The following is a 19,603-nucleotide window of genomic DNA, read 5'->3' on the forward strand; positions in this document are numbered from 1 at the left end:
ACCGTTGTCCTATGATTCTTGACTCGACCACACAATACTTAAGTACCTACTATGTAGGTAAGACTACGGGCTGTTACTCCAAAGAAAATGACAGCTTATCCATTTCATTGCTCCTTGATGGAGTTCGTGGTTCTGGATAAACCCTACCCTTGGTCTTGTATTCACACATGTTGTGTATAGCCACTTCTACTCGGTATTTTATGTTCTATGGGCACCCATCTTCAGCTTGTATCATCTGAAAACCTCGCAAGGGCTCATTGTTAGCAATGTGTCAACCTTGTGGAAGGGGTCCGCCTCCGCCATGATTCCTTCGTTCTGACCCACGAAATAGAATGCGCAGCATTTCGTGCACGCGACTTCGGTCGTATCGTCTTATCTAAGCTAGCCAGAGTACTAGCTGAAGGTCAGCTGGGAGGCTTCTTTGTCTGGTGATCCTCCGGGGCCGTCAGGATCCCTATGACTCCTTTATACAAAAGAATGAACAAAGGTAGCGAGAAATTCAACCCGTCATCCCATCGATCCTAACTACGTGTTCGTCATGTGTGCCATTTCTGGATTTTACACGCGCAACTTGGATGCGGTCATTTGGTCGCGCCCAGCGTGAACGCCAGTCGCCATGATTCCATCTGCGATTAAACAAGCCCTGGGCAGAAATTTGATGGCGAAGGACGACCTCATCAAATTAGCTAATAGGCTTGGCCCAGTATATAACTGTGTCGCTCACTTTGAGGCGCTCGAGGAGAAACGAGGCTACGATAACGGCAAGCAATTCCCTACCAATCTCTACAAGGGCGGCACCCAGAAACTCTTGCTTGACCATTGGCTGTCTGACGGGCCTGATATCTACGTACTCGATGGCGATGGCTATAACTTCGATGCCGGGGTAGCTGGATGTGAATGGGCCGCCTTCCTACGTGTGCGGGATCCAAGTGCTATTGTCTTACGCGTATATCCTAAGGATCGCACCGCGAAGGCAGAACATATTCTATGCCAGCTCTTGAGCTCCCTTATATTCAATCTCGCCGTTCTTGTCCCGGAGAAAGTTGACAAGGTTCCTGATCTTTGCAAAACGAACTTCGAGTTGCTGGCACAGGGTGGTCCGCGGGGCATCGATGCAGGGCTCAGGATCCTCGAGGCTCTCCCGCCACTTGACTTAAATGGAGGCAGGATGTTGTGCATCGTGGACGGACTGAATCGAGCTGAAGAAGGAAACACGATTGATAAAGTCAAGCAGTTGACAGCCGTTCTTGGACGAATACTGGCGCGAAACAACGGGCGTCTGCTTTGCACTATGGCGAAGAAAACGGTATCTACATAGTGACTTAACTCTTCCTTGATAGAAGTAGAAGTTCATTCAATATGAAAGCTGCGATAAAACCAGGGTAATAGCTTCTTCCGTACCGAACCACGAACTCGCACATGGACTACCTAGGCTTCCATAAAGTCAATTGAGCGTCTCACCGCACCAAGTAGAACCTTCAAAAGACCCTTAGGCGAGAGCTCCCCAGGAGAGCCAGTCCAAGTAGTCATATCTACAATATCCCTCACTCCATTCTCTTTCCATATGTGGTCATCAAGAAACTTGATCGTGTCCTTGTCCAGCTCCCTACCCGCATCACCTACCCGGAAGAATTGCACACCAGCTTGATACGGCGGAGCCCCCATGATATCCAGCTTTCTCGCGATCCGCGCGATGGTACCAAAGGGTTCATCGTCAGCGTCCCAGTCCATATCCGAAATCACAATGACGTTGAGCGCAGGAGGCCAATCCTTATTCCCGCTTTCTCGGACGGTGGTTTCGTACTTATTGACATACGAGTCCAATATCGATGCCAATCGCTTGTCCATGCGACATTTACCCTTTGGGCTCACGTTGTGAAGGATCCCGGCTACGCTGTCATGCATGTCGAGTCGTCCTCTCATCAGGCCGATGTGCTTATACCCGCTTTGGCCGGTCAAGAAGTAGCCCCTGGCGCGATGGTTGACGAATTCGATGTCGATCCCGTTGGGGTCGTGCTCGACGCATATCGGCGCGATTTTTCTGATGATGTCCCCAACCTCGTCCCAGCACTTGTGCATCGATTCGGAATCATCGACGAGCAAGAGTGTATGGATGAAGCCGAGAGCGGCATATGGGTCGTTGTGGTTTCCGACATGATCGAGGAATAGCACGTGTTGTCTGGGTCCTGGCCCCGATGTTCGCTCTGGTGGACCAGATGGTATTGTTGACTCTAGAGGATACGGCAGCCCTTTGCTTTTGTTAGCATTATTGTGCACACATTAATAAGCTCATGGGAATTGTATACCATGATTCTTATCCTTTTTGTGTGACTTCATTTTGAGGTTTTGCCAAATGATGCAACTTGTTAATTGGCAATTACTCTGAACTCTCATTTTGAATGAACTTGTTTATTAGATTATATAATGCTCTAGATTCCCGGCTTCTTTGTTCTATTGGAAACACGGGTTGCGAACTCTCTTTGTTCATTGTGTCTGATTCCATCTGTCACTGAGATAACGTGAATCAAACGTGTAGGGGTTTGTCGGTAATTCCTGACAGTCTTGGCATGATCTATAACCATCAGTTTGTCAAATTCAATGGAAAAGATGCCCAAGTAGTTGAATAGGCTGAAAAGATCTACTAAGCCTCTGGTTTAAGTTAACTGGAACTACTCTCGATAGTCAACTCCTCCCATGCTCATGTGCACGTACATTGGTAGTTACAGAGCATCAGCCTCTACCCGAGCAGTAGGCAACCAGGCTACTGACAGCGCAACGCAAACTACTACTGTGTTGGAAGACATGTTGGAGACAATTCGCCCGGGGCTCCTATTCGCCAGGTATTTCGGTGGCCAAGGATTGAAAAGAAATAGGCCTGACCGATCATAGCCCCGAATGAACCAGAGCCTACCTGTAGGCTTTGCTCAGTCCAGCTAGGAGATGCGGGCGGTGAGGAGTGCTTGTAACCATCCGTGTCTTACACACATTCCGGTCCACTCCTCTACGGTAAGGCTGTACGATTGGCTCCCGGTCATGCAAAGATGGCATTAGCTTTAACTACAACATGTGACTGGTATGCTCATTTGCTGTGTTCAACCCCACTGAGATCGAGCGTGTGATGTTAATCCGTTGAGCCTCAACTGCCCCTCACGGCTCTGCCCTCCCGCTGGGATTCCGCCCTCATCGCCCGGGTTTCTCCTGGTCGCAAATCGTTAGGTAGTGGTATATCAGCCTTCTCACGGGAAGTATATATATAAGTGGTTGTGCATATATAGAAATTGACCATTGCCACCTCCAAACAAGGCATATTCTGCTGGACACCGAGAAAATTTCTACTTTGAAAAATCCAAAAGTCCTCGTGTTATTTTAGCAATGCCCTCTGTTTATATTTCATCTTATCGACTGCGCCAGGATAAGCTTGAGGAGTACTTGAGGGAGGCTTTTCCTGGCACTCGGATTGAAATTACTGTTCGTGATCCCCCCAGCCCCCATCATCCCGGTCTTGGCAGACCCCTCACCTAACTGCGCCCAGATTGGTGACGGCACGTATGATGTTGAATTGCCCAATGGACTTACTCAAGTAAGTCAAAGTGCCAAACAAGTGTGACTGACGGAACTTGATCTAATGTCTAGCAACAGAGTCAATACGACAGGATCGACGGTCTGAGGGACAAGAGGCGAAGCCGAGACTAGGTTGGAGCGCTCAAGTAAGCGAGGGAGCCTTGAAAGTTGCCTCTGATGCTGGACGCCAACCGACGATGTTTGTGAAAGGGGTGGCAGTGCGGGAGAGGGGCTTGTCAGCTCCCCGATTTCACCCAATTTCACCCAATTTCAGCGCGACATTGGGGCTTGGATAGCCTGAGATAGCGCTAAAATGTACTTACCCATAATGGGATTTTGCCCTGCATTTAACTGATTATTGTACCTAACTTACTACAATCATCATTTGCACTTTCACCGGCTGATACCTCCGAATGATGTGATGTAAGACCTTGTCTAAAGAGCGGTACACACTGAGTGATTTGATTTGTTGAAAAGAGAGTCAACACAGCGCTGTTATTATGCCTTCCTCCGTTCTGCTGCGCTTGTCTGCATATTGTGAATGTTTTGATGCCCGTATAGCCCAGTTGTTCAAGTTTCATCCAGATTGACGAGTAAACAACGCCACCTACGAGGCGCCTAAAAGAGTGCCTTATAGCTGATTGTTTATTGAAAGGCGTTCTTCTAATCGAATCCTCAGGCCTATGTTTGCGTCGTACACTGTCAAATGTCAGTAAGCCTTGAAATCATTTGCCACGAGAGTGTTGATAAAAACCTAGTTGACTGCCGGCAAGTTTCCCTTCTTCGTGAGTTATCGAGCTATACAGATTACAAGTGACCCTACATCCCCACTGTCCCCTCAAGTCTGGCGATAACGAAAACTCTTGTCACCATGAATATCAGCACTATCGATCGTTTACTCGACGCATGCGCAGATGCCAACTCTTACCCCGCGAAACTCTTACGGTCTGAACTGTTTCCATACGCCCTTCAAAGATACAGTGAATCAGTCAACGAACGAGCATCCAGGGTGTTCAGTGATGTATCAGAATCTGACTACTGGAGGATTCGGTTCTACGATGTTCATGACCAAGGTTTGCACTCACTCTTGGAACTTGCGCTCGAGGGTTGGTGCTAATTCCTCAAAAGGGTATCCGTCAACACCTCATTTCTGCGATTCAATCGGACAGCTACGCGATTACTTGCTACAGGCCGGCCGCAAGGATCCCAAATGCCGTCATATGTGAGTCTAGTTTAGTTGCAACTCACCACCTAGGTAGTTCCGCGGGTCGGCCCGCAGTCATCCACAGTTTTCAAACATAATAGAATTCTATCTAACCCTGGTATCATCTTAGGTTTATCCGGGCACCGCACTCTAGGGCTCCTCTGGATTGTTCAAAAGAGATGGTTTCGCTCGCATTCACATTCCATCAAGTCATGGCTCAGTTCTTAGATGTGGTTCTCCATTTCGGAACTTTCCCGGGGCTCAACATTCCAACTGCGTTCCACCACTGCGTCTTTCGCCATGAGCGCTTCAATGAGCCGAGCGACGCTCATCGCTTCAGCATCCCACAACTGGGTCGTTCCGGAATGGAAATCAAGCATTGTTATAATCTTTGGGCTGTTGAAAAATCTAGCTCGACACACGGAAAGAGAGCCCCGTGGGAGATCCGACAGGCTGGGTTGTATCATTCACTTGATCTTCTCAACGGCAAAGCTACTTGGGTTCACATCAAGGCAAACAAACTCCTAGAAAGCCGAATCACTGAGGCTTATACTTCACCCGAATACCTTGAGCCCTGTGATATACAGACTGTTGACGATTCATTCTCCGCAACCCTTATGACACATCTCATCGTTTTCGAATGGTGTGGCGAGAACTGGCGTCAATATCTAAATCATTGGGAGTGCGAACTTGAGAGGATATTGATAACTATCCGGAATGCTCCCATACACAAGGTTGAAAGGGCGTTAGTTGACGTGAATTCCAATATAGCTGATATTTTGGGTTCCCCTGCGCAACAGCTATCAACTACCCCAACAACTCGAATCGGCACAATAGGTAGCCAACTGACTAGTTGGAACTCGCCTAGAGGTGCCACTTTTAATAGTATCTCGCCAACTCTGCTGCAAACCAGTTTCGTTGAGAAACATGTAGTATCGAGCCTGGACGAGTCCTCACAACCAACAGGATCAAAACCAATCGAACAAAATTTCAGCCCACTACAGTCACCTATCACTCCCAATGGCCAAACAGACCTTACAAAGGACCCGTTCGAGGTGTTTGACGATTTCAAATATAAAGATCTCCAGCATCTTCATTTCATCGGGTCTAAACTTCACGAAGCTGATATGATCATGAAGCTAGACGCTGATATACTTCTTGAAGTTGTAGAGTATTTCAAAGACTTCGTAAATGATTCACGGACGCCATGTACCATACGAGATGGGTGTCAGGGGACCCTCTTCCAATTTGTTCAGCGCACAAATGGTATCGTGCGAGAGCTTGAAGCCCAAAGAACACGAATATCAACATTGATTACTCTACTTAACGACGGCAAAGCACTAGTAAGTACTCGTCATCCAAATATCTCCTTCAGATAGATTAGGCTGACACGAGACAGTTTGATGCCATTACACAGTTTCGCAACATGGAGTTAAACCGGCTGTCATCAGTGAGAATGGAAATGATGACAAAGGACATGCACCAATCTACGCTCCAAATGGAGACTATAGCCGGCAAAACAGAGAAGGAGACATCATCGATGCATATCATCACACTAGTGACGCTACTATTTCTCCCAGGAACATTCGTTGCAGTAAGATACGCCTTGCCGAAAATACGCAAGGAAGTTAACAGACATCTAACTACTAATGGTCAGACATTCCTCGGCGCCGGCTTCTACCAATGGCCAGACTCCGACGACGCTAGCCAGATCCCCGACTACCCTATCTGGAGGTCAGAGTATTTTTTCTTGTTCGCAAAAATCAGTTTCCCACTCATGGCATTGACTCTTTTGTTCTGGGCATGGCCCTACTTATTGCGATGGATCTCACGGCGAAGGTCTTGCAGTATTACGTCTCGAAAGTGGACATGGGGCATACGGAGGCAGAGGATGGGAGACGAGGAGGCGCAAATAGCCTCCAATAATGCCCATGGCAGTGCTGGGTTTCTGCCTAGGTGGCTGAGATAGTTCTTCTTTTCTAACTCATGTATTCATGGGAGGCTTATCGTGCATGCGGGGCAAATACCACGGTGGAAATACCCCTCAACTCCAAGACCTTGATGCGTGATTGGATCATGGTGTGACTCTCTGCCTAGTCTGCTGACTTTCTGCCTTAATGAGGACATCGAGCCTAGCTGTATCGGTATGACCGACACCCACAGCGAGGTATTGCTGCAAGGCACCCTATAAGAATGCCGTGGCCGCGGACAGCAGTGGCTGCCCTTGAGCTGAATAATGAATGGCAAGGCAAGGCCCTAAATGAATAATGCGTAGTCTTCTTCCGTCTTATTCTGTCAAGCTGCATGTCTTTCGGGACTGTTGTATACCTAGCTCTTTTGCTCTAACAAAAGCGCAATGTCCCCGAACTCGGCTGGCTTCGTGTATCAGTGCTTCACGCGAGCTATCGAGATATTTCTTTCAATTTAGATATGTCGTATTGTCCATCCAACTCGCTCCTAGAGATACGCTCGCTAAGGGAGGAACCTCAAAATTCCTTGAGAGCTTTTCTTGAATCATCCACTACTTAGTATATAAGGTCTTGATCATCTCGTCTATTCGACCGATATCGTGCTGCTGCTTCCCGAGTTCAACAAGTTCGCAAATGAAGACGAAATGGCGACATCCACACGCGAACAAGTTCGGCTACTGTGCCGAAGTTTCAAGGAGTGGGTGCAGCGAAACGTCCAGCAAGGTATAGATGGCAATGATGAGGAGATGGACTATGTCTCCTATTCGAAGCTGAAAGACTATTGGACACATGACCGCATAGGAATAATACTCGGCTCCTATGACCGAGAAGTAGACATCGACATGATTCAACACAGCTTCATACAGGTCATCTCAATCCTCACATATATCTCGGACGACATTCACAGATGGACTGAATACCTTGTATACTTCTATAGAACCGAGACTGACGACGACTCTCTGCCTTTACCTACCTACGATGCGAGGTCACGTCGAAATCCTGCCCCGTTCGAGCATTTTCTATCCGACGGCCCTCAAGCTTGGTGGCAGTTCTCGACACATCAATGGAAGTTTTTGCCCCTCAATTTCAAACGAAAGGACAGGATTATAGACCGAGTGCACGACCCCAGAACCCTGGATCCGCGGTACATCATCCCCGTTACGATCGAGAGCGAGCTTTCAAAGCGACCGGGTGGTAGCGCACGTGTACTCAAGGTGCTGCCTCATGAAGCCAGTGGGCTACAACCGGAGAAGGTAACGTCACCCGCGACTTTACTCTAAGTTCATGAACTGATTCCATCTCCTGTATTCCAGGGCTCAATCACTCTCAAAATGTACGATAAAGATCGCTACCATCAGGAGTTCTTGCATGAACGACACATCTATACTACGATCCGGAACATGAGGCGCACAGCCACGATCGACGTGTCTAAATACTTCCTCAGTTATTATGGATGTTATGTACAAGGGAATAAGTGCGTTCTTGTGGTCGAGTACGCGAACCAAGGAAGCTTGTTAGAATTCTTTCGCAAGAATTGGCATTTACCACGTACCGGAGAAGAAGCGCGTGGCCTCTGGCATAGGCTGGGTCAGCTCAACAATGGGCTTGCTCTTTTGCATAATGGTGGCCAATACACTTCAAGTCTTCACCAGGACATAAAGCCGGCCAACATATTCGTTTTCGAAGACAGTTCCACCGGGGACCTATGCTTTAAATTTGGAGACTTTGGGACGTCAAGCGTCACCCCAATCGCTGAAATTGGGGATACGATTGGCGATGATCATGGAGGTACCAAGATGTACTCAGCCCCTGAGCTCTGTGCTATCGACGATGAAGTACATATGGCTGAGAAAATTACCTGGGGTGCGGATATATGGAGTTTTGGTTGCGTGCTACTGGACTTCGGCGTGTGGATGGCCCTCCACGAACGAGGCCGAATAGCGTTCCGGAAAGAGAGGGTTGAAGAGACTCGCAGCCTCAAACGAAGTTCATTGAGCAATGCAGGATATGATGGAGCTTTCCACAACGGGGAGAAGATACTCACTGCCATTAACCACAAAATTGAGGAGATCTGGCGACTTGACAGTCCAGTGGCACGATCTGTGGGCCATGTAATGGAGTTTATTCAGAGAGAAATGCTTCGACCAAACGATATGGAGCGCCTTAATGCGCAGCAATTAAAGGCGCGCTTTCAAGACGCCATTGAAGGCTTAGGGAGCCCGCCACTCCATAGTGTGCGCAGAATGCCGTCGCAGATCAGCGAAGACTCAATTGCACGAACCAGAACTTCAATCGGTCAAAATCGCGATACTGTAATACTTGAAAATAGGAGTAGCCGGGAGGAGGAAGCAGAGAGAAACGGGGAACCTCAAAGATCCGCAACGTGTTTTCCACAGACTCAAGTGACTGATGACGGAAATTTGAGCCGAGTATCTCTCACACAGGTATCAGTCGGTAGAAGCCAGAGTGTGACACTGCCTCACCGAGGAGCACCGACCCCGTCGTCTTCGTCGTCGAATCAGTCCAGACCACTTGGATCACGGCAAGATTCCGTCGGGCAATCTGGTAGCATGGTATCCAGAAACTCGAAACTTACATCGGCTTCTAACAGCACTTCCGAACATACCATCAAAGACATACTCGAATGGATTCCCAAGATTAAAGCTCAACAGGCATTCATGCCAAAGTGGCTAGAGAAAACCCTCGAACAAGTCCGTGGTCGCGACCAGGTAAGCAGGGCTGTTCTTGTGCACGTTGCGTAAACGCTTGAAAGCTTACCTACCTCTTATTAGTGTTTCATCTTTGACAACTCTGTATCCATGACCGAACACTGGAACCATGTAAAGCATGCCGGTGATGCTTTGACCTATGTTTTGAAGAATGTCGATCCAGATGGTTTTGAGGTTCATATGACCAACGGTGGGGACTCTATCAAGCGCAAGGATCGAAAGGGCTTGTTTGAGGCGTTCGGATATTTCGACACCCACTGTCCCCGGGCAGACTCGGGCTCCTGTGCAATGGAAAACGTCTTATCTAACATCCTTGAGACTGCCGTGACCAAAGCCTTAGCCCAACCCTCAGGTTTCTATCTTCGGAGATCTGGCAAAATCAAGGGCATCAGCGTCTACGTCTTCACGAACGGAGTCTGGGAGAAGCGACGTAGTCGTTGCGGATCACCCCGAGAAGCAGGAGGTGTTGAGAACGCGATCAAAAGCGCCGTCCAAAGGCTGCAAGACGCGAAGAAAATGAGGACATTCCTCTCAATCCAGTTCATTAGCTTTGGCAACGACCCTGAAGGTCGTCGTCGGATGGACTGGCTCGACGACGACATTGAAGAGATCACGGATGGTTGGGATATCGTGGACACGACGCATCATACCGGGAGCGTTGAAAAGATGGTCATTGGCGCCATCAGCGGTGCGATGGATGGCGACAAGCATTCCAAAGCCACGAACAGGGAGCCAATTGGTGTCACCGAGACGTAGCTGCATCTGGCACATCGTGTATTCCGTAGTAGAGTGTCATCGGAGCGCCATTGAACCCCGAAATCGGATTCAGTGAAGCAACATCAAGCGGCTGTCACATTTTATCGTGTGCCTTTTCTTTTTCGGTGCGGCCCGCGCATCACGGGCTACACTTGGCGCGATTACCGCTGACCCGGACTCATGTCTCATGTGGACGCCCGCAGCCCATGTAAGTCGAATACAGTTGATTGGCTTCATCTATCCATCTACTGACGTGGACTTGAAGATATCGTATAGATGCTTGCTAACACATGAGTAATCTCTGAAGTGACTGGCTGGCGATGAGGAAGGGAAGGCCAGGCCGTGAACAGCACTGACAGCAGGCGTTCGCTAAGCTCCTATGAACATGTGATGCGAGCTATCACATCTTCATGCAGGCACATAGAGAAATGCCAAACGCTCAACATCATCCCTCGACTCTCTGTTACGATGAGTGAGGGATACTAACAGCAATGCAACAAGGCGAGAAGGCTAGGTATATACACAGCTGAGAGTGCTCTGCGCAGTTGAGTATCGAGAGGTACAGCTTGAAAAAAAGGCGGTTAGAAAAAGTGAAGATACCCAACTGCACACGCAGTAGATGCGTACTGTATAAGTAGATAGGAAGCACAAGAACAGGGTAGCTCAATCCTAGTTCATGCCGACGGAACGGAACTCATCTTTCATAACGACAGATATGTCTCGGGCTTCTACTTATTCATTACATAATTCCTTCGAAGCTTATAGGTCATGTAACCCTCGCAGACACGGCCAAGGCTGAAGCCGTCACCAATAGAATCGTCGTTAATCAGCAACATTGGAAATTGTGTGTGTCTATTGGCGTATCTCGAGCTTCACAGCATCTCTTTCTCATAGCTCAGGGTCCGCTGTTGTGACATGCACCTCGCATCTCCGGCTGAGGGATTCGGTGCCGCGAAGCCGTCGCAATCCCTTTCGGAGCAATGAAGTGGTCGGTCTTTGTGTGTGAAGGAGGGGTCTCTGATCCAGAACATGCTGATCTAGACTCTACTGGATGCGTCATGCAGCTGCCAGCCAGCCTCCTTCACCGAGACTTGTCGTATCCATCTCATCGGAGGTCTCATGTCTCGCTGTCACCAGTTGCTTTCTTATTCGTACTCAGATTCCTAGTGTCCCGAAGCATGAATTTACGTACCAATCGGCAGATGGAAGCTCAATCTAAGGGCCTTCGTACAAGATTACTACTAAGACATGGAGATGTTGTTATCCATTATAGAAAATGTATCACCTACGACCCCTCATGCTGTCGGCTAGGTACAGTTGTGTACTGACTAACCTTGTGATATGTCGTGTAGCACCAGCAGTCGGAAACCTCAAAAGACAAAGATCGGTAAACGACCGTATACCTATGGCCAGAGACATGTTCAACCGATTCATTAGCATGTCGAACAACAGGCTACTATACTAAGATTGCACATATGGCTTGGAGGTCGACATTCTCCATACGTGGAATTAATAACATAGACCTAGTTGGTGATGATACTTTGTGCGCTGTTCCACCCAGTCACTTCTCTTCCCTCAGATGCGTACAAAACAGATTCATGAATACTTTCGAGTAGGTACGTTGAAACAGATTCGATACATACCTAGGTATCTATTCAGCACGTCAGAGAAGGACAGATCTATGGCTATGTGTGGTACTACAGGATCGGGCGCCGAGGTGACTCAGGTGTCAAGGCCTCTACCGCTAGATGCGGCATCGAGATCTGCACATCGTTGCAAGTGACTCAACATGATATGTTGGTGTCTCTCTGACACACCTGAAAAGCAAGTGAGGTTCGATTCGGCAGTTCACCCCGCATTACGAGTCGCTTGAGACCGGTTGGGTTGGGACGCACGTTCAATAACAACTTGATATGAGTGGACAATGAAGCTGCCGTATACCGAAGTCTCTGGAATTGATATTGGCGTTTGTGGTGGCGAGCTGAACACCAAGTCGCTCAAATGAGGGGACGAGAAGGGGGCGGAAATCTGCTCAATGTGTATCAAGACCCATGTATATCAGTTAGATAGATGCCCAGATGGTCTGATTTTATCTTGCTTGAACCATCAGAAAGTAAAGCTTCTGATTCCCCAGAGCCAAGATGGTGAAGAACACGATGGATAGAGCGCTTCGCTCGGCCCTCAATGCTGCACAACGCGGCCTCCCCATGAGACCATTGTACGGTCACATCTTGACAGTCTTCCTCACAAAGCATGACAAAGAAACACACGACACCCTTCTCGCTCTCGTCCAGAAACTAGACGATGAGACCATCAAGAACTACCCTGACAGTACCTTTGTCGTTGGCTTCGCCCCAGCGCTCTGGAGCCGATGGACTGGCCGAGACATCCCTATCAATAACGAAGTGCTCAACCACGGCCTCCACTTCAAGGACACTGGCGGGGACTTTCTACTCTATGTCAAATCTCCTACTAAAGAGACCGCGAACAAAATCGTATCAACCATCATCGGAGACCTTCTCAAACTCGCCGATGATATCCATACTCTTGAGCTAGGCAAACGGCCAGACGGTAGAGTGATGGGAGGGCGTTATGTAGATCACAGTACGTATCGAAACCTGCCGTACAGGTTCTGAGATCTGGATTTGCTCGATGAACCTATTGTCTTCTGGAGCTAATTGCTGCCGCAGTAACTAATCCCAATGACCCTATCAGCTTAGCTGAGGATATATTGGTCGACAGTGCCGGCCCGGACAACGGGTCCAGTTTCGGCTTCACGCAGAAGTTCATTTTCGACTGGCCCGACGTCACCTCTCAGCCCGGCGAAGCCCTCAATGCCGTAATTGGGCGACGGCCAGACGGCGAGATTGTTTCCCAGCAGAAATACCTCACCGAAAATGCCCATATTAACCGCGCGCATACCCTTGATGCGAACCTCGACCAGAGGAAACTCTTGCGTCAAGCGCTGCCCTATGACGAGTCCAACGGACACGCCAGTCGTGAAGAGGGTATCATGTTCGTGGCTTTCTGCAACGAGCAGGATCGATTTGAGAAGATCTTGCAGAACATGCTAGGCGACTGCCCCGAGAAACCAGTTGATCGTCTGATGGATTTCATCAAGGGGGCGGGAGGTACATACTGGTACATCCCGTCGGCCGGCGAGCTCAAGGTCGCCGGCGTCACGCCCGGAGATGACACATACGAAGACACGCACTGGCAAGTCCGCAGCAAGAACGGCTACATGTACTACAACCACCCAGATTACATGCACCAGATGGCTGAAGGATACTACATCGCCGGTGACCAGCCAAGCGTGCGCGTTCTCAGCCTTCTGTCAAGAACATTCAACCACTGGCGAGACGGGTGGATGAAGAACGAGAACTTCCCCCGCCTGCCACACCTAAAAGATCTTCTGCAAATCGTCAACAAGGAGGCGATCCCAGAGTCGATTCTCGAGCGTAAAGGTCTAGCCAACTTCGCAACCCTCGCCCATATTCTATCTTCTCCGAACTCCAAGATCGCTAAGCTCACCGGCTTGGTTCGCATTACGCCTAAGGAGCTCGTGGTAGGCGCACTCCCAGACTTCACGCTGGGCAGAGGAAAAGAGGTCGTCACATACCTAGATGACGACGAGATCATGGCCGCATGGCTGAAGTGTTCTCTCGATGAGAGCGGCGCCATGGGCCACATCGTCCCTAACTTCCAGACGATAGTCGACCAGGGTCTCGGCGCGATGATCGACAATTTCGACAAACTCGCGCAGCAGGCACCGCCTGGCTCCGAGAAGGCGTCGTTCTTCATCTCCGCTAGCGACTCGTTCAAGGGCATGCAAGCCTACATGGAGAACTGGGCGGATATAGCCAACAACGCGCTCAGGGAGGTGACAAGCTCGGACGACAGAGACAATATGGAAGAAGTCAAGGACCGTTTCCAGCGTCTCGTGACCGAACGGCCACAGACGTTCCACGACGCCGTCCAACTCATATTCTCCGCTCACTGCTGTCTGCATCTCGTGGGCGAGTTAACCGCCTTCGGCCGACTCGACCAGATCCTCTGGCCGTTCCTCAAAGACGATCTCGAGCAGAAGCGCATCACTCTCGACCGCGCCCAAGATATCGTAGACTGTCTCTGGATCAAGATCGGGGAACACGCCTTCGTCAACCGCGCTTTCATCTACGACTACAGAGGCTACGGCACCGGCTCCGTCAACGGATTCGGCTCCAACTTCCATCAAGGCGGCGGCATCAACCAATGGGTGCAACAGGTGACCGTCGGCGGCTACAAGGCCACGGACGCCGACGTGCCAGAGGGCGGCGCCAACCCCGTCACACTGCTATGTCTGCGTTCCGCACGCCGTATCCCCGTCAACGCACCGAGTCTCTCGCTGCGCACGTACGAGGGCATTCCCCAAGAGTACATCGACGAAGCCGCTATGGCGATCTTATCCGGCGGCGCCCAGCCCACGCTATACAACGACGACAAGCTATGCGAGGGACTCTTCCGCGCCGGCAAGACGGTCACGCGAGCCTGGTCCCGCGACTACGCGGCCGACGGATGCTACGAGCCGATGTTCACGGGAGCATCCGAGTTCACACTAGCCAACGTCGAGCTCCTGGCAGCGCTAGAGCAGACCATCAATCAGGGCGCGACGTACGGCGCCGCGGGATCGGTGCATCTCCGCGGTCTGAAGACGACGTTCCGCTCGCCTCCCGTGGAGGAGATCGCTTCATTCGATGACCTGAAGGGGATCTTCCTGAAACAACTCCAGTGGCTGATTATCAAGACATACAACCTCTTCCTCACCGGGTATGGGAACTGGGTGGGCATATGCCCCTCGCCTCTGCTGTCGGGGCTGATCGATGGCTGTGTCGAGTCGGGACTCGACTTGACTGCTGGCGGAGCCAAGTTTCACCTCAGTATGTACTTCCTACACCCCTTCAGAAGCTCTATTCGTTTTCTTTTCCCTGAGAGATTCAAAAATCCATCAAGTATCATGTATAAGCAAGCTGACATCTCCCAGTGGGACCAATGTTCATCGGCGTAGCCAACACAATCGACTCTCTCTACGCGATCAAAAAGCTCTGCTACGACCGCGAGTCCGCGCGCGTCACGCTCCCGGAGCTCCTAACCTGTCTGATCTGCGACTGGGGCTACAACATGATCGAGCCGTACCAAGACGCGTCCCTCGGCCCGGCCAACGCCGCCGCAAACGCAGTGCGGTACCAGGAGCTGCGGAAAGTCGCTCTCGCGCTCCCGAAGTGGGCGAGCGGCGACCGGAGCGAGGATCTCGACATGCTCGGCCAATGGGTGATTTCGAGCATGACGCAGATGTGCGTGGATACCTTGGACGAGCCCTCGCCCGCCATCAAACCCCTCCTCGATTCCATCTACGCGAAGCACGGCCCGGACTTCGAATTCATAGTGACGCCCGGCGTGGGCACGTTCGAAGGGTACGTGGGCGAGGGGATTTCCTTCGGGGCATCCGCAGACGGGCGTAGGAGCGGCATGCCCATCGCTTCCGACATGTCTCCCGTCCCAGGCCCGCAGGACCTCCCCGCGGCCCCAGCCCACCGCGACATCTACGCCGCGATGGAGAGCTACAAGAACCCGGCCGTGGAGATCGGGATATCTAACGCCGCGCCGGTGGACATGAACATCCCCGAAGACTTCCCGCTCGACCGTCTGAAGCAGTTCATCCGGGACTTCTCGGACGGCAACGTCGGCGGGAATATGGTGACGCTGACGTGCGCCGACCTGGACACGTACCAGCGGGCCTCGGAGGATCCCGAGAAGTACAATCTCCTGCGTGTCCGTATGGGCGGGTGGTCCGAGTTCTACCCTACCATGTTCCCGGAGTACCAGGAGCAGCAGCAGCGGAGACAATACTTCACACACGCGGCGTAGTCGGCATCGGAAAAAAAAACATTCGATCTGTCTTTCCTTGTCCCGTCTCGTTGGAAGAAGTTATCCGTGTTCGACAGTGCCGGCGAGATATCCGTATATCTGTAGCACGGCATCTATATGGCTCTGCTCTGGATTTGCCATGAATCTTGCCACGTAATGCGCCATTGCTGGCACTATATGTCTATCTGTCTGTCTGTCTATCTAACCATCCGATAAAATGGACTCACGGTGAAGTTGGATAAGTAGTCCTCATGTTATAGTCAGAGGCTCTCACTTCAGGTTATAGGAAAACCAAATGTCAATGCCAAGGTTTTTTTTAGCGCTTATATAGTACTATGTACAAGCAGTTTGGTATGACATAATAATCTTGCGTAAGCTTAACCATGTTCATTCTGATAGTACAGATACGCTTGCGGCGTTGATTTCCCGATCAGCCATTACGCAGGCCAATTATCGAACTGGTAAATGTGTTCTATACGTAGCATCCATTACATTCACACTGAGATGATTACGCAATGACTGTTATGCCAGTAGGTGCATTTCACTCGACAGAGTAGTATCGAAGTACGCAGGTAGCCCATGGGTCGCCAGGTAAATGACCAATCATCCCTCACAGCAACTTTTCGGCTACCAGTTTGCGTCAGTGCGGTAGTTGTAATTGTTGATTAAGTCATACACTAAGCGTCGCGATTGGACTATGAGTACATGCCAGTGCTTCGTGGCAGAACTTCGAACCCCGCTTCCGAGTGAGCGCTATGTCTCATGCAATTGATACCATCTGCAGAATCTATCACATTACGCTGCACGCATATGAGGGAAGAGTTGAAGTGGCGTTGGCGCGCAAGGTATCAAGTGGTGTGTCAGATTCGGTTGAAGGTTGTCAGAAAGCGCCTATTCGGCACCCTTCTTCTTCTTCTTGCCACCGCCGACGTTGCTCGTCTCGGGGGTAGCTGATAGATGGATGAGGAGGGTGCCCCATTCCTTTTCCCTTGTGCGATCTCTGTCCTCTTCCTTTAACTTTGACATCTCATCCTCCCAGCTAGGATGTGCCGGTGGCCACTCAAAGCCCTTCAGGTACGGCTCGGTGAGCTCATCGTCGGCCTGGGCAGTCATACATTAGTCTAATGGATAGGGATAGGAGATAGAATACTTGGCAATGCTCCAGGTGAGTGCTGATATGCTTCAACATACCTTCTTCTTCTGTGTCTTGTAGATTGCATCGAATGCATCTTTGATCGTGACTCCGAATTTATTCCGCGCCGTCACCGTAGTACCAAGTGAGAATTGTAGGTCGATTACTCTTACCAAGGGCGTGACCAGCGGCTTGGTGAGAATATCCTTGTCGTCAACCGAGCTGGCTGAAGTGTTGATTTTCCTGAGCATCATTATAAGCATACCGTGTAGCAGGACTTCGAGGTGCACTCTTACCAGCCAGATTTCTGTGTTTCTATTGAGACCTTAAGCGGCGTCTTGGTGTTGTCTACTGGTTGTCAGTTTCATTATTGCCAAGAGACACGGGCGCGGTTGAGGCTTACACATTTCCTTCACGCTTGGTACCCCGGGAACACTTGAACTCTTCCTATGAGACTTCTCCTTGGGTGGTGAGGATGAGAGGCCTTGTACGGCACTATCGACCTTGGACAAAGGTTCGGCCATGGTGGATTAGGCGTGGTCTTGAATGTGAAATTCAGCTAGTCAGGAAGGTATATGCTCTCAATCCAGCTGTGGGCGCCGTTAGCGAATGGATCGCAAGTAGAAAGAATGTGGAAGCTGAGGAGGAAGTATAGCTACCTTCGATAGAGCTGGGAGTTGAGGGATATGGCGGGTTGAGGTTGGATATCAATTCACTGTTGCTGATGACGAAGCTGCTGCTCGCTGTGGCGTATCGCAGATTGGCGAGAAGCTATGTGATGTAGACGAAGGTTTGCGGGATAGAATGCAAGGTCAAAGAGGAGGAAGCCTTGGAGAGCCGGGAGAAAGAGAAGAAGAGGGTAAAAGGAGGGGAAGACGGGAGAGTAATAAAAGGGCGTTTTGGAAGGAGGGGTTCCCGGTGCAATGCTACTGCTACGTAAGTAAGTAGGTAGGTAGGGAAGGGAAGGGAAGGTAGGGGACACAGGCAGTTGCCCGGCTAGAGACAAAGTATCAGAGTGACAGGGCAGATACTTGCGAGGGAAGTATACGGTCAGGTCTGGCAAGAGCACGCGTTGTCGGAGGCTGGTACAAGAGAAGCAGGTACACGGGCTGGTAAATGCAGATGTATCAAACAGCAGACAAGTCACAGTAGACAGGTCAGACAGGTCACGGCAGGGTCGAGTTACCTAGGTCAGGTACATAGAGTACATCATACTACCTATGTACATACACATGTATATAGTTGTTTCGCAAAGCAGGTATGAAAGGTGTCTGAAAGGTCCCGCCTAGACCGGGGGGGATGAGATGAGGAACGAGGGGTCAGAGCTGCTGTAGGTAGGTGTACATACGAAGTACTGCATACCAGATACATACGTACATATCTACCTAATGGTAAGTATAACAGCCAAAAAGGACGATCGACGACCAGCTGATACACATGGCCTCTGACAACCTTGAAGTATTACCCAGCATGGTATGATGGCGGGGTTTCCAGACAATTAGACGCAGTGCCACAGCACACTAATACTTACCTGACCATTTCAACTGCTTTTACTCCGTAGCTGATAGTGCATTTAGTAGCTCTATGAATTGATAAAGTCACAAATGCAAGGCATCACGGTGGCAGAACTGTGGTATGATACAAACGTAGTACATGTCGACTTATCGGCGGCATCGCGTGACCTCAGGCCTTGATGTTCAGATGCCCCGTGCTGGCGTGATTTCGACGGGCAGAACGTGCAGAACGGGGCACATCTCGCTGGTCTCCGGCAGCAGCTCTCCACTATCGCGCCGCCGAGAACGTATCATTCTGCATGACCTGATGCCCGATCAAGCTTAGCTCCGTGTGATTATTGGCCTGATGGGAGCTCTGATGGGACAATTGACACTGACGGAGACCTACTGCGGATCCCGCTAGTGTACAGTGCCTGCTGGAAAACCTGGGGTAAATCTGGGGCGAGACGGGCAGGACGGGGCTTTATTCTCAGAGGACCTTCCAGGCCAACCTTCCACTACCCGTAGACCAGTGCAGAACCAGTGCGAAGCCGCTGCTCCAGCCTCTCTCTCTCGCGTCTCTCTGTCCATGTGCTTCTCCTCCTCATCCTAACTCCTCATTCAACAGGGATCCAACTCTCTCGACAAGAGCCTATGACGTTTGAGCCTGGCAGACCCCTCATTACAGAGTACCAAGTAGGCGCAGATCTACTTCGCACGGCCGGGGGGGGGGGGGGGGGGGGGGGGGGGGGGGGGGGGGGGCGGCGGCGGGGGGGGGGGGGGGGGGGGGGGGGGGGTGGGGGGGGCGGGGGGGGGGGGGGGGGGGGGGGGGGGGGGGGGGGGGGGGGGGGGGC

At 50.7% G+C, this 19,603-nt stretch overlaps 6 protein-coding genes across 6 annotated transcripts; 4 read left to right on the forward strand and 2 right to left on the reverse strand.

Annotated features, from left to right (window-relative positions):
• F5B22DRAFT_533909 (uncharacterized protein) lies at positions 1-1,373 on the forward strand. Its single transcript, XM_047972767.1, has one exon. The coding sequence runs from the start codon at positions 617-619 to the stop codon at positions 1,316-1,318; it is 702 nt and encodes a 233-aa protein (XP_047825461.1). The 5' UTR covers positions 1-616; the 3' UTR covers positions 1,319-1,373.
• A 55-nt stretch (positions 1,374-1,428) lies between these two features.
• On the reverse strand, positions 1,429-2,337 carry F5B22DRAFT_651965 (uncharacterized protein; the record flags this gene model as incomplete). Its single annotated transcript, XM_047979540.1, has 2 exons — positions 1,429-2,249; positions 2,307-2,337. 2 exons carry the CDS (start codon positions 2,335-2,337, stop codon positions 1,429-1,431), a joined length of 852 nt encoding a protein of 283 aa, XP_047825462.1.
• A 1,599-nt stretch (positions 2,338-3,936) lies between these two features.
• F5B22DRAFT_628666 (uncharacterized protein) lies at positions 3,937-6,813 on the forward strand. Its single transcript, XM_047976437.1, has 5 exons — positions 3,937-4,269; positions 4,320-4,634; positions 4,690-4,783; positions 4,896-6,108; positions 6,165-6,813. Exons 2-5 carry the CDS (start codon positions 4,433-4,435, stop codon positions 6,732-6,734), a joined length of 2,079 nt encoding a protein of 692 aa, XP_047825463.1. The 5' UTR covers positions 3,937-4,269; positions 4,320-4,432; the 3' UTR covers positions 6,735-6,813.
• A 566-nt stretch (positions 6,814-7,379) lies between these two features.
• Positions 7,380-10,717, forward strand: F5B22DRAFT_661791 (kinase-like domain-containing protein; the record flags this gene model as incomplete). Its single annotated transcript, XM_047980386.1, has 3 exons — positions 7,380-7,988; positions 8,049-9,464; positions 9,528-10,717. 3 exons carry the CDS (start codon positions 7,380-7,382, stop codon positions 10,218-10,220), a joined length of 2,718 nt encoding a protein of 905 aa, XP_047825464.1. The 3' UTR covers positions 10,221-10,717.
• Positions 10,718-12,376: 1,659 nt separating this feature from the next.
• F5B22DRAFT_640085 (pyruvate formate lyase-domain-containing protein) lies at positions 12,377-16,124 on the forward strand (the record flags this gene model as incomplete). Its single annotated transcript, XM_047977807.1, has 3 exons — positions 12,377-12,824; positions 12,911-15,136; positions 15,241-16,124. The coding sequence occupies 3 exons, from the start codon at positions 12,377-12,379 to the stop codon at positions 16,122-16,124; spliced, it is 3,558 nt and encodes a 1,185-aa protein (XP_047825465.1).
• A 502-nt stretch (positions 16,125-16,626) lies between these two features.
• F5B22DRAFT_534268 (uncharacterized protein) lies at positions 16,627-18,208 on the reverse strand. The gene is made up of 4 exons (XM_047972769.1): positions 17,660-18,208; positions 17,553-17,604; positions 17,316-17,499; positions 16,627-17,225 (listed from the first exon to the last, which is right to left on the reverse strand). Exons 1-4 carry the CDS (start codon positions 17,778-17,780, stop codon positions 17,016-17,018), a joined length of 567 nt encoding a protein of 188 aa, XP_047825466.1. The 5' UTR covers positions 17,781-18,208; the 3' UTR covers positions 16,627-17,015.
• Positions 18,209-19,603: the final 1,395 nt, after the last annotated feature.

Source organism: Xylaria bambusicola (genome assembly GCF_022495145.1).
Source record: "Xylaria bambusicola strain CBS 139988 unplaced genomic scaffold F5B22scaffold_77, whole genome shotgun sequence".
Classification (NCBI taxonomy): Eukaryota; Fungi; Ascomycota; class Sordariomycetes; order Xylariales; family Xylariaceae; genus Xylaria; species Xylaria bambusicola.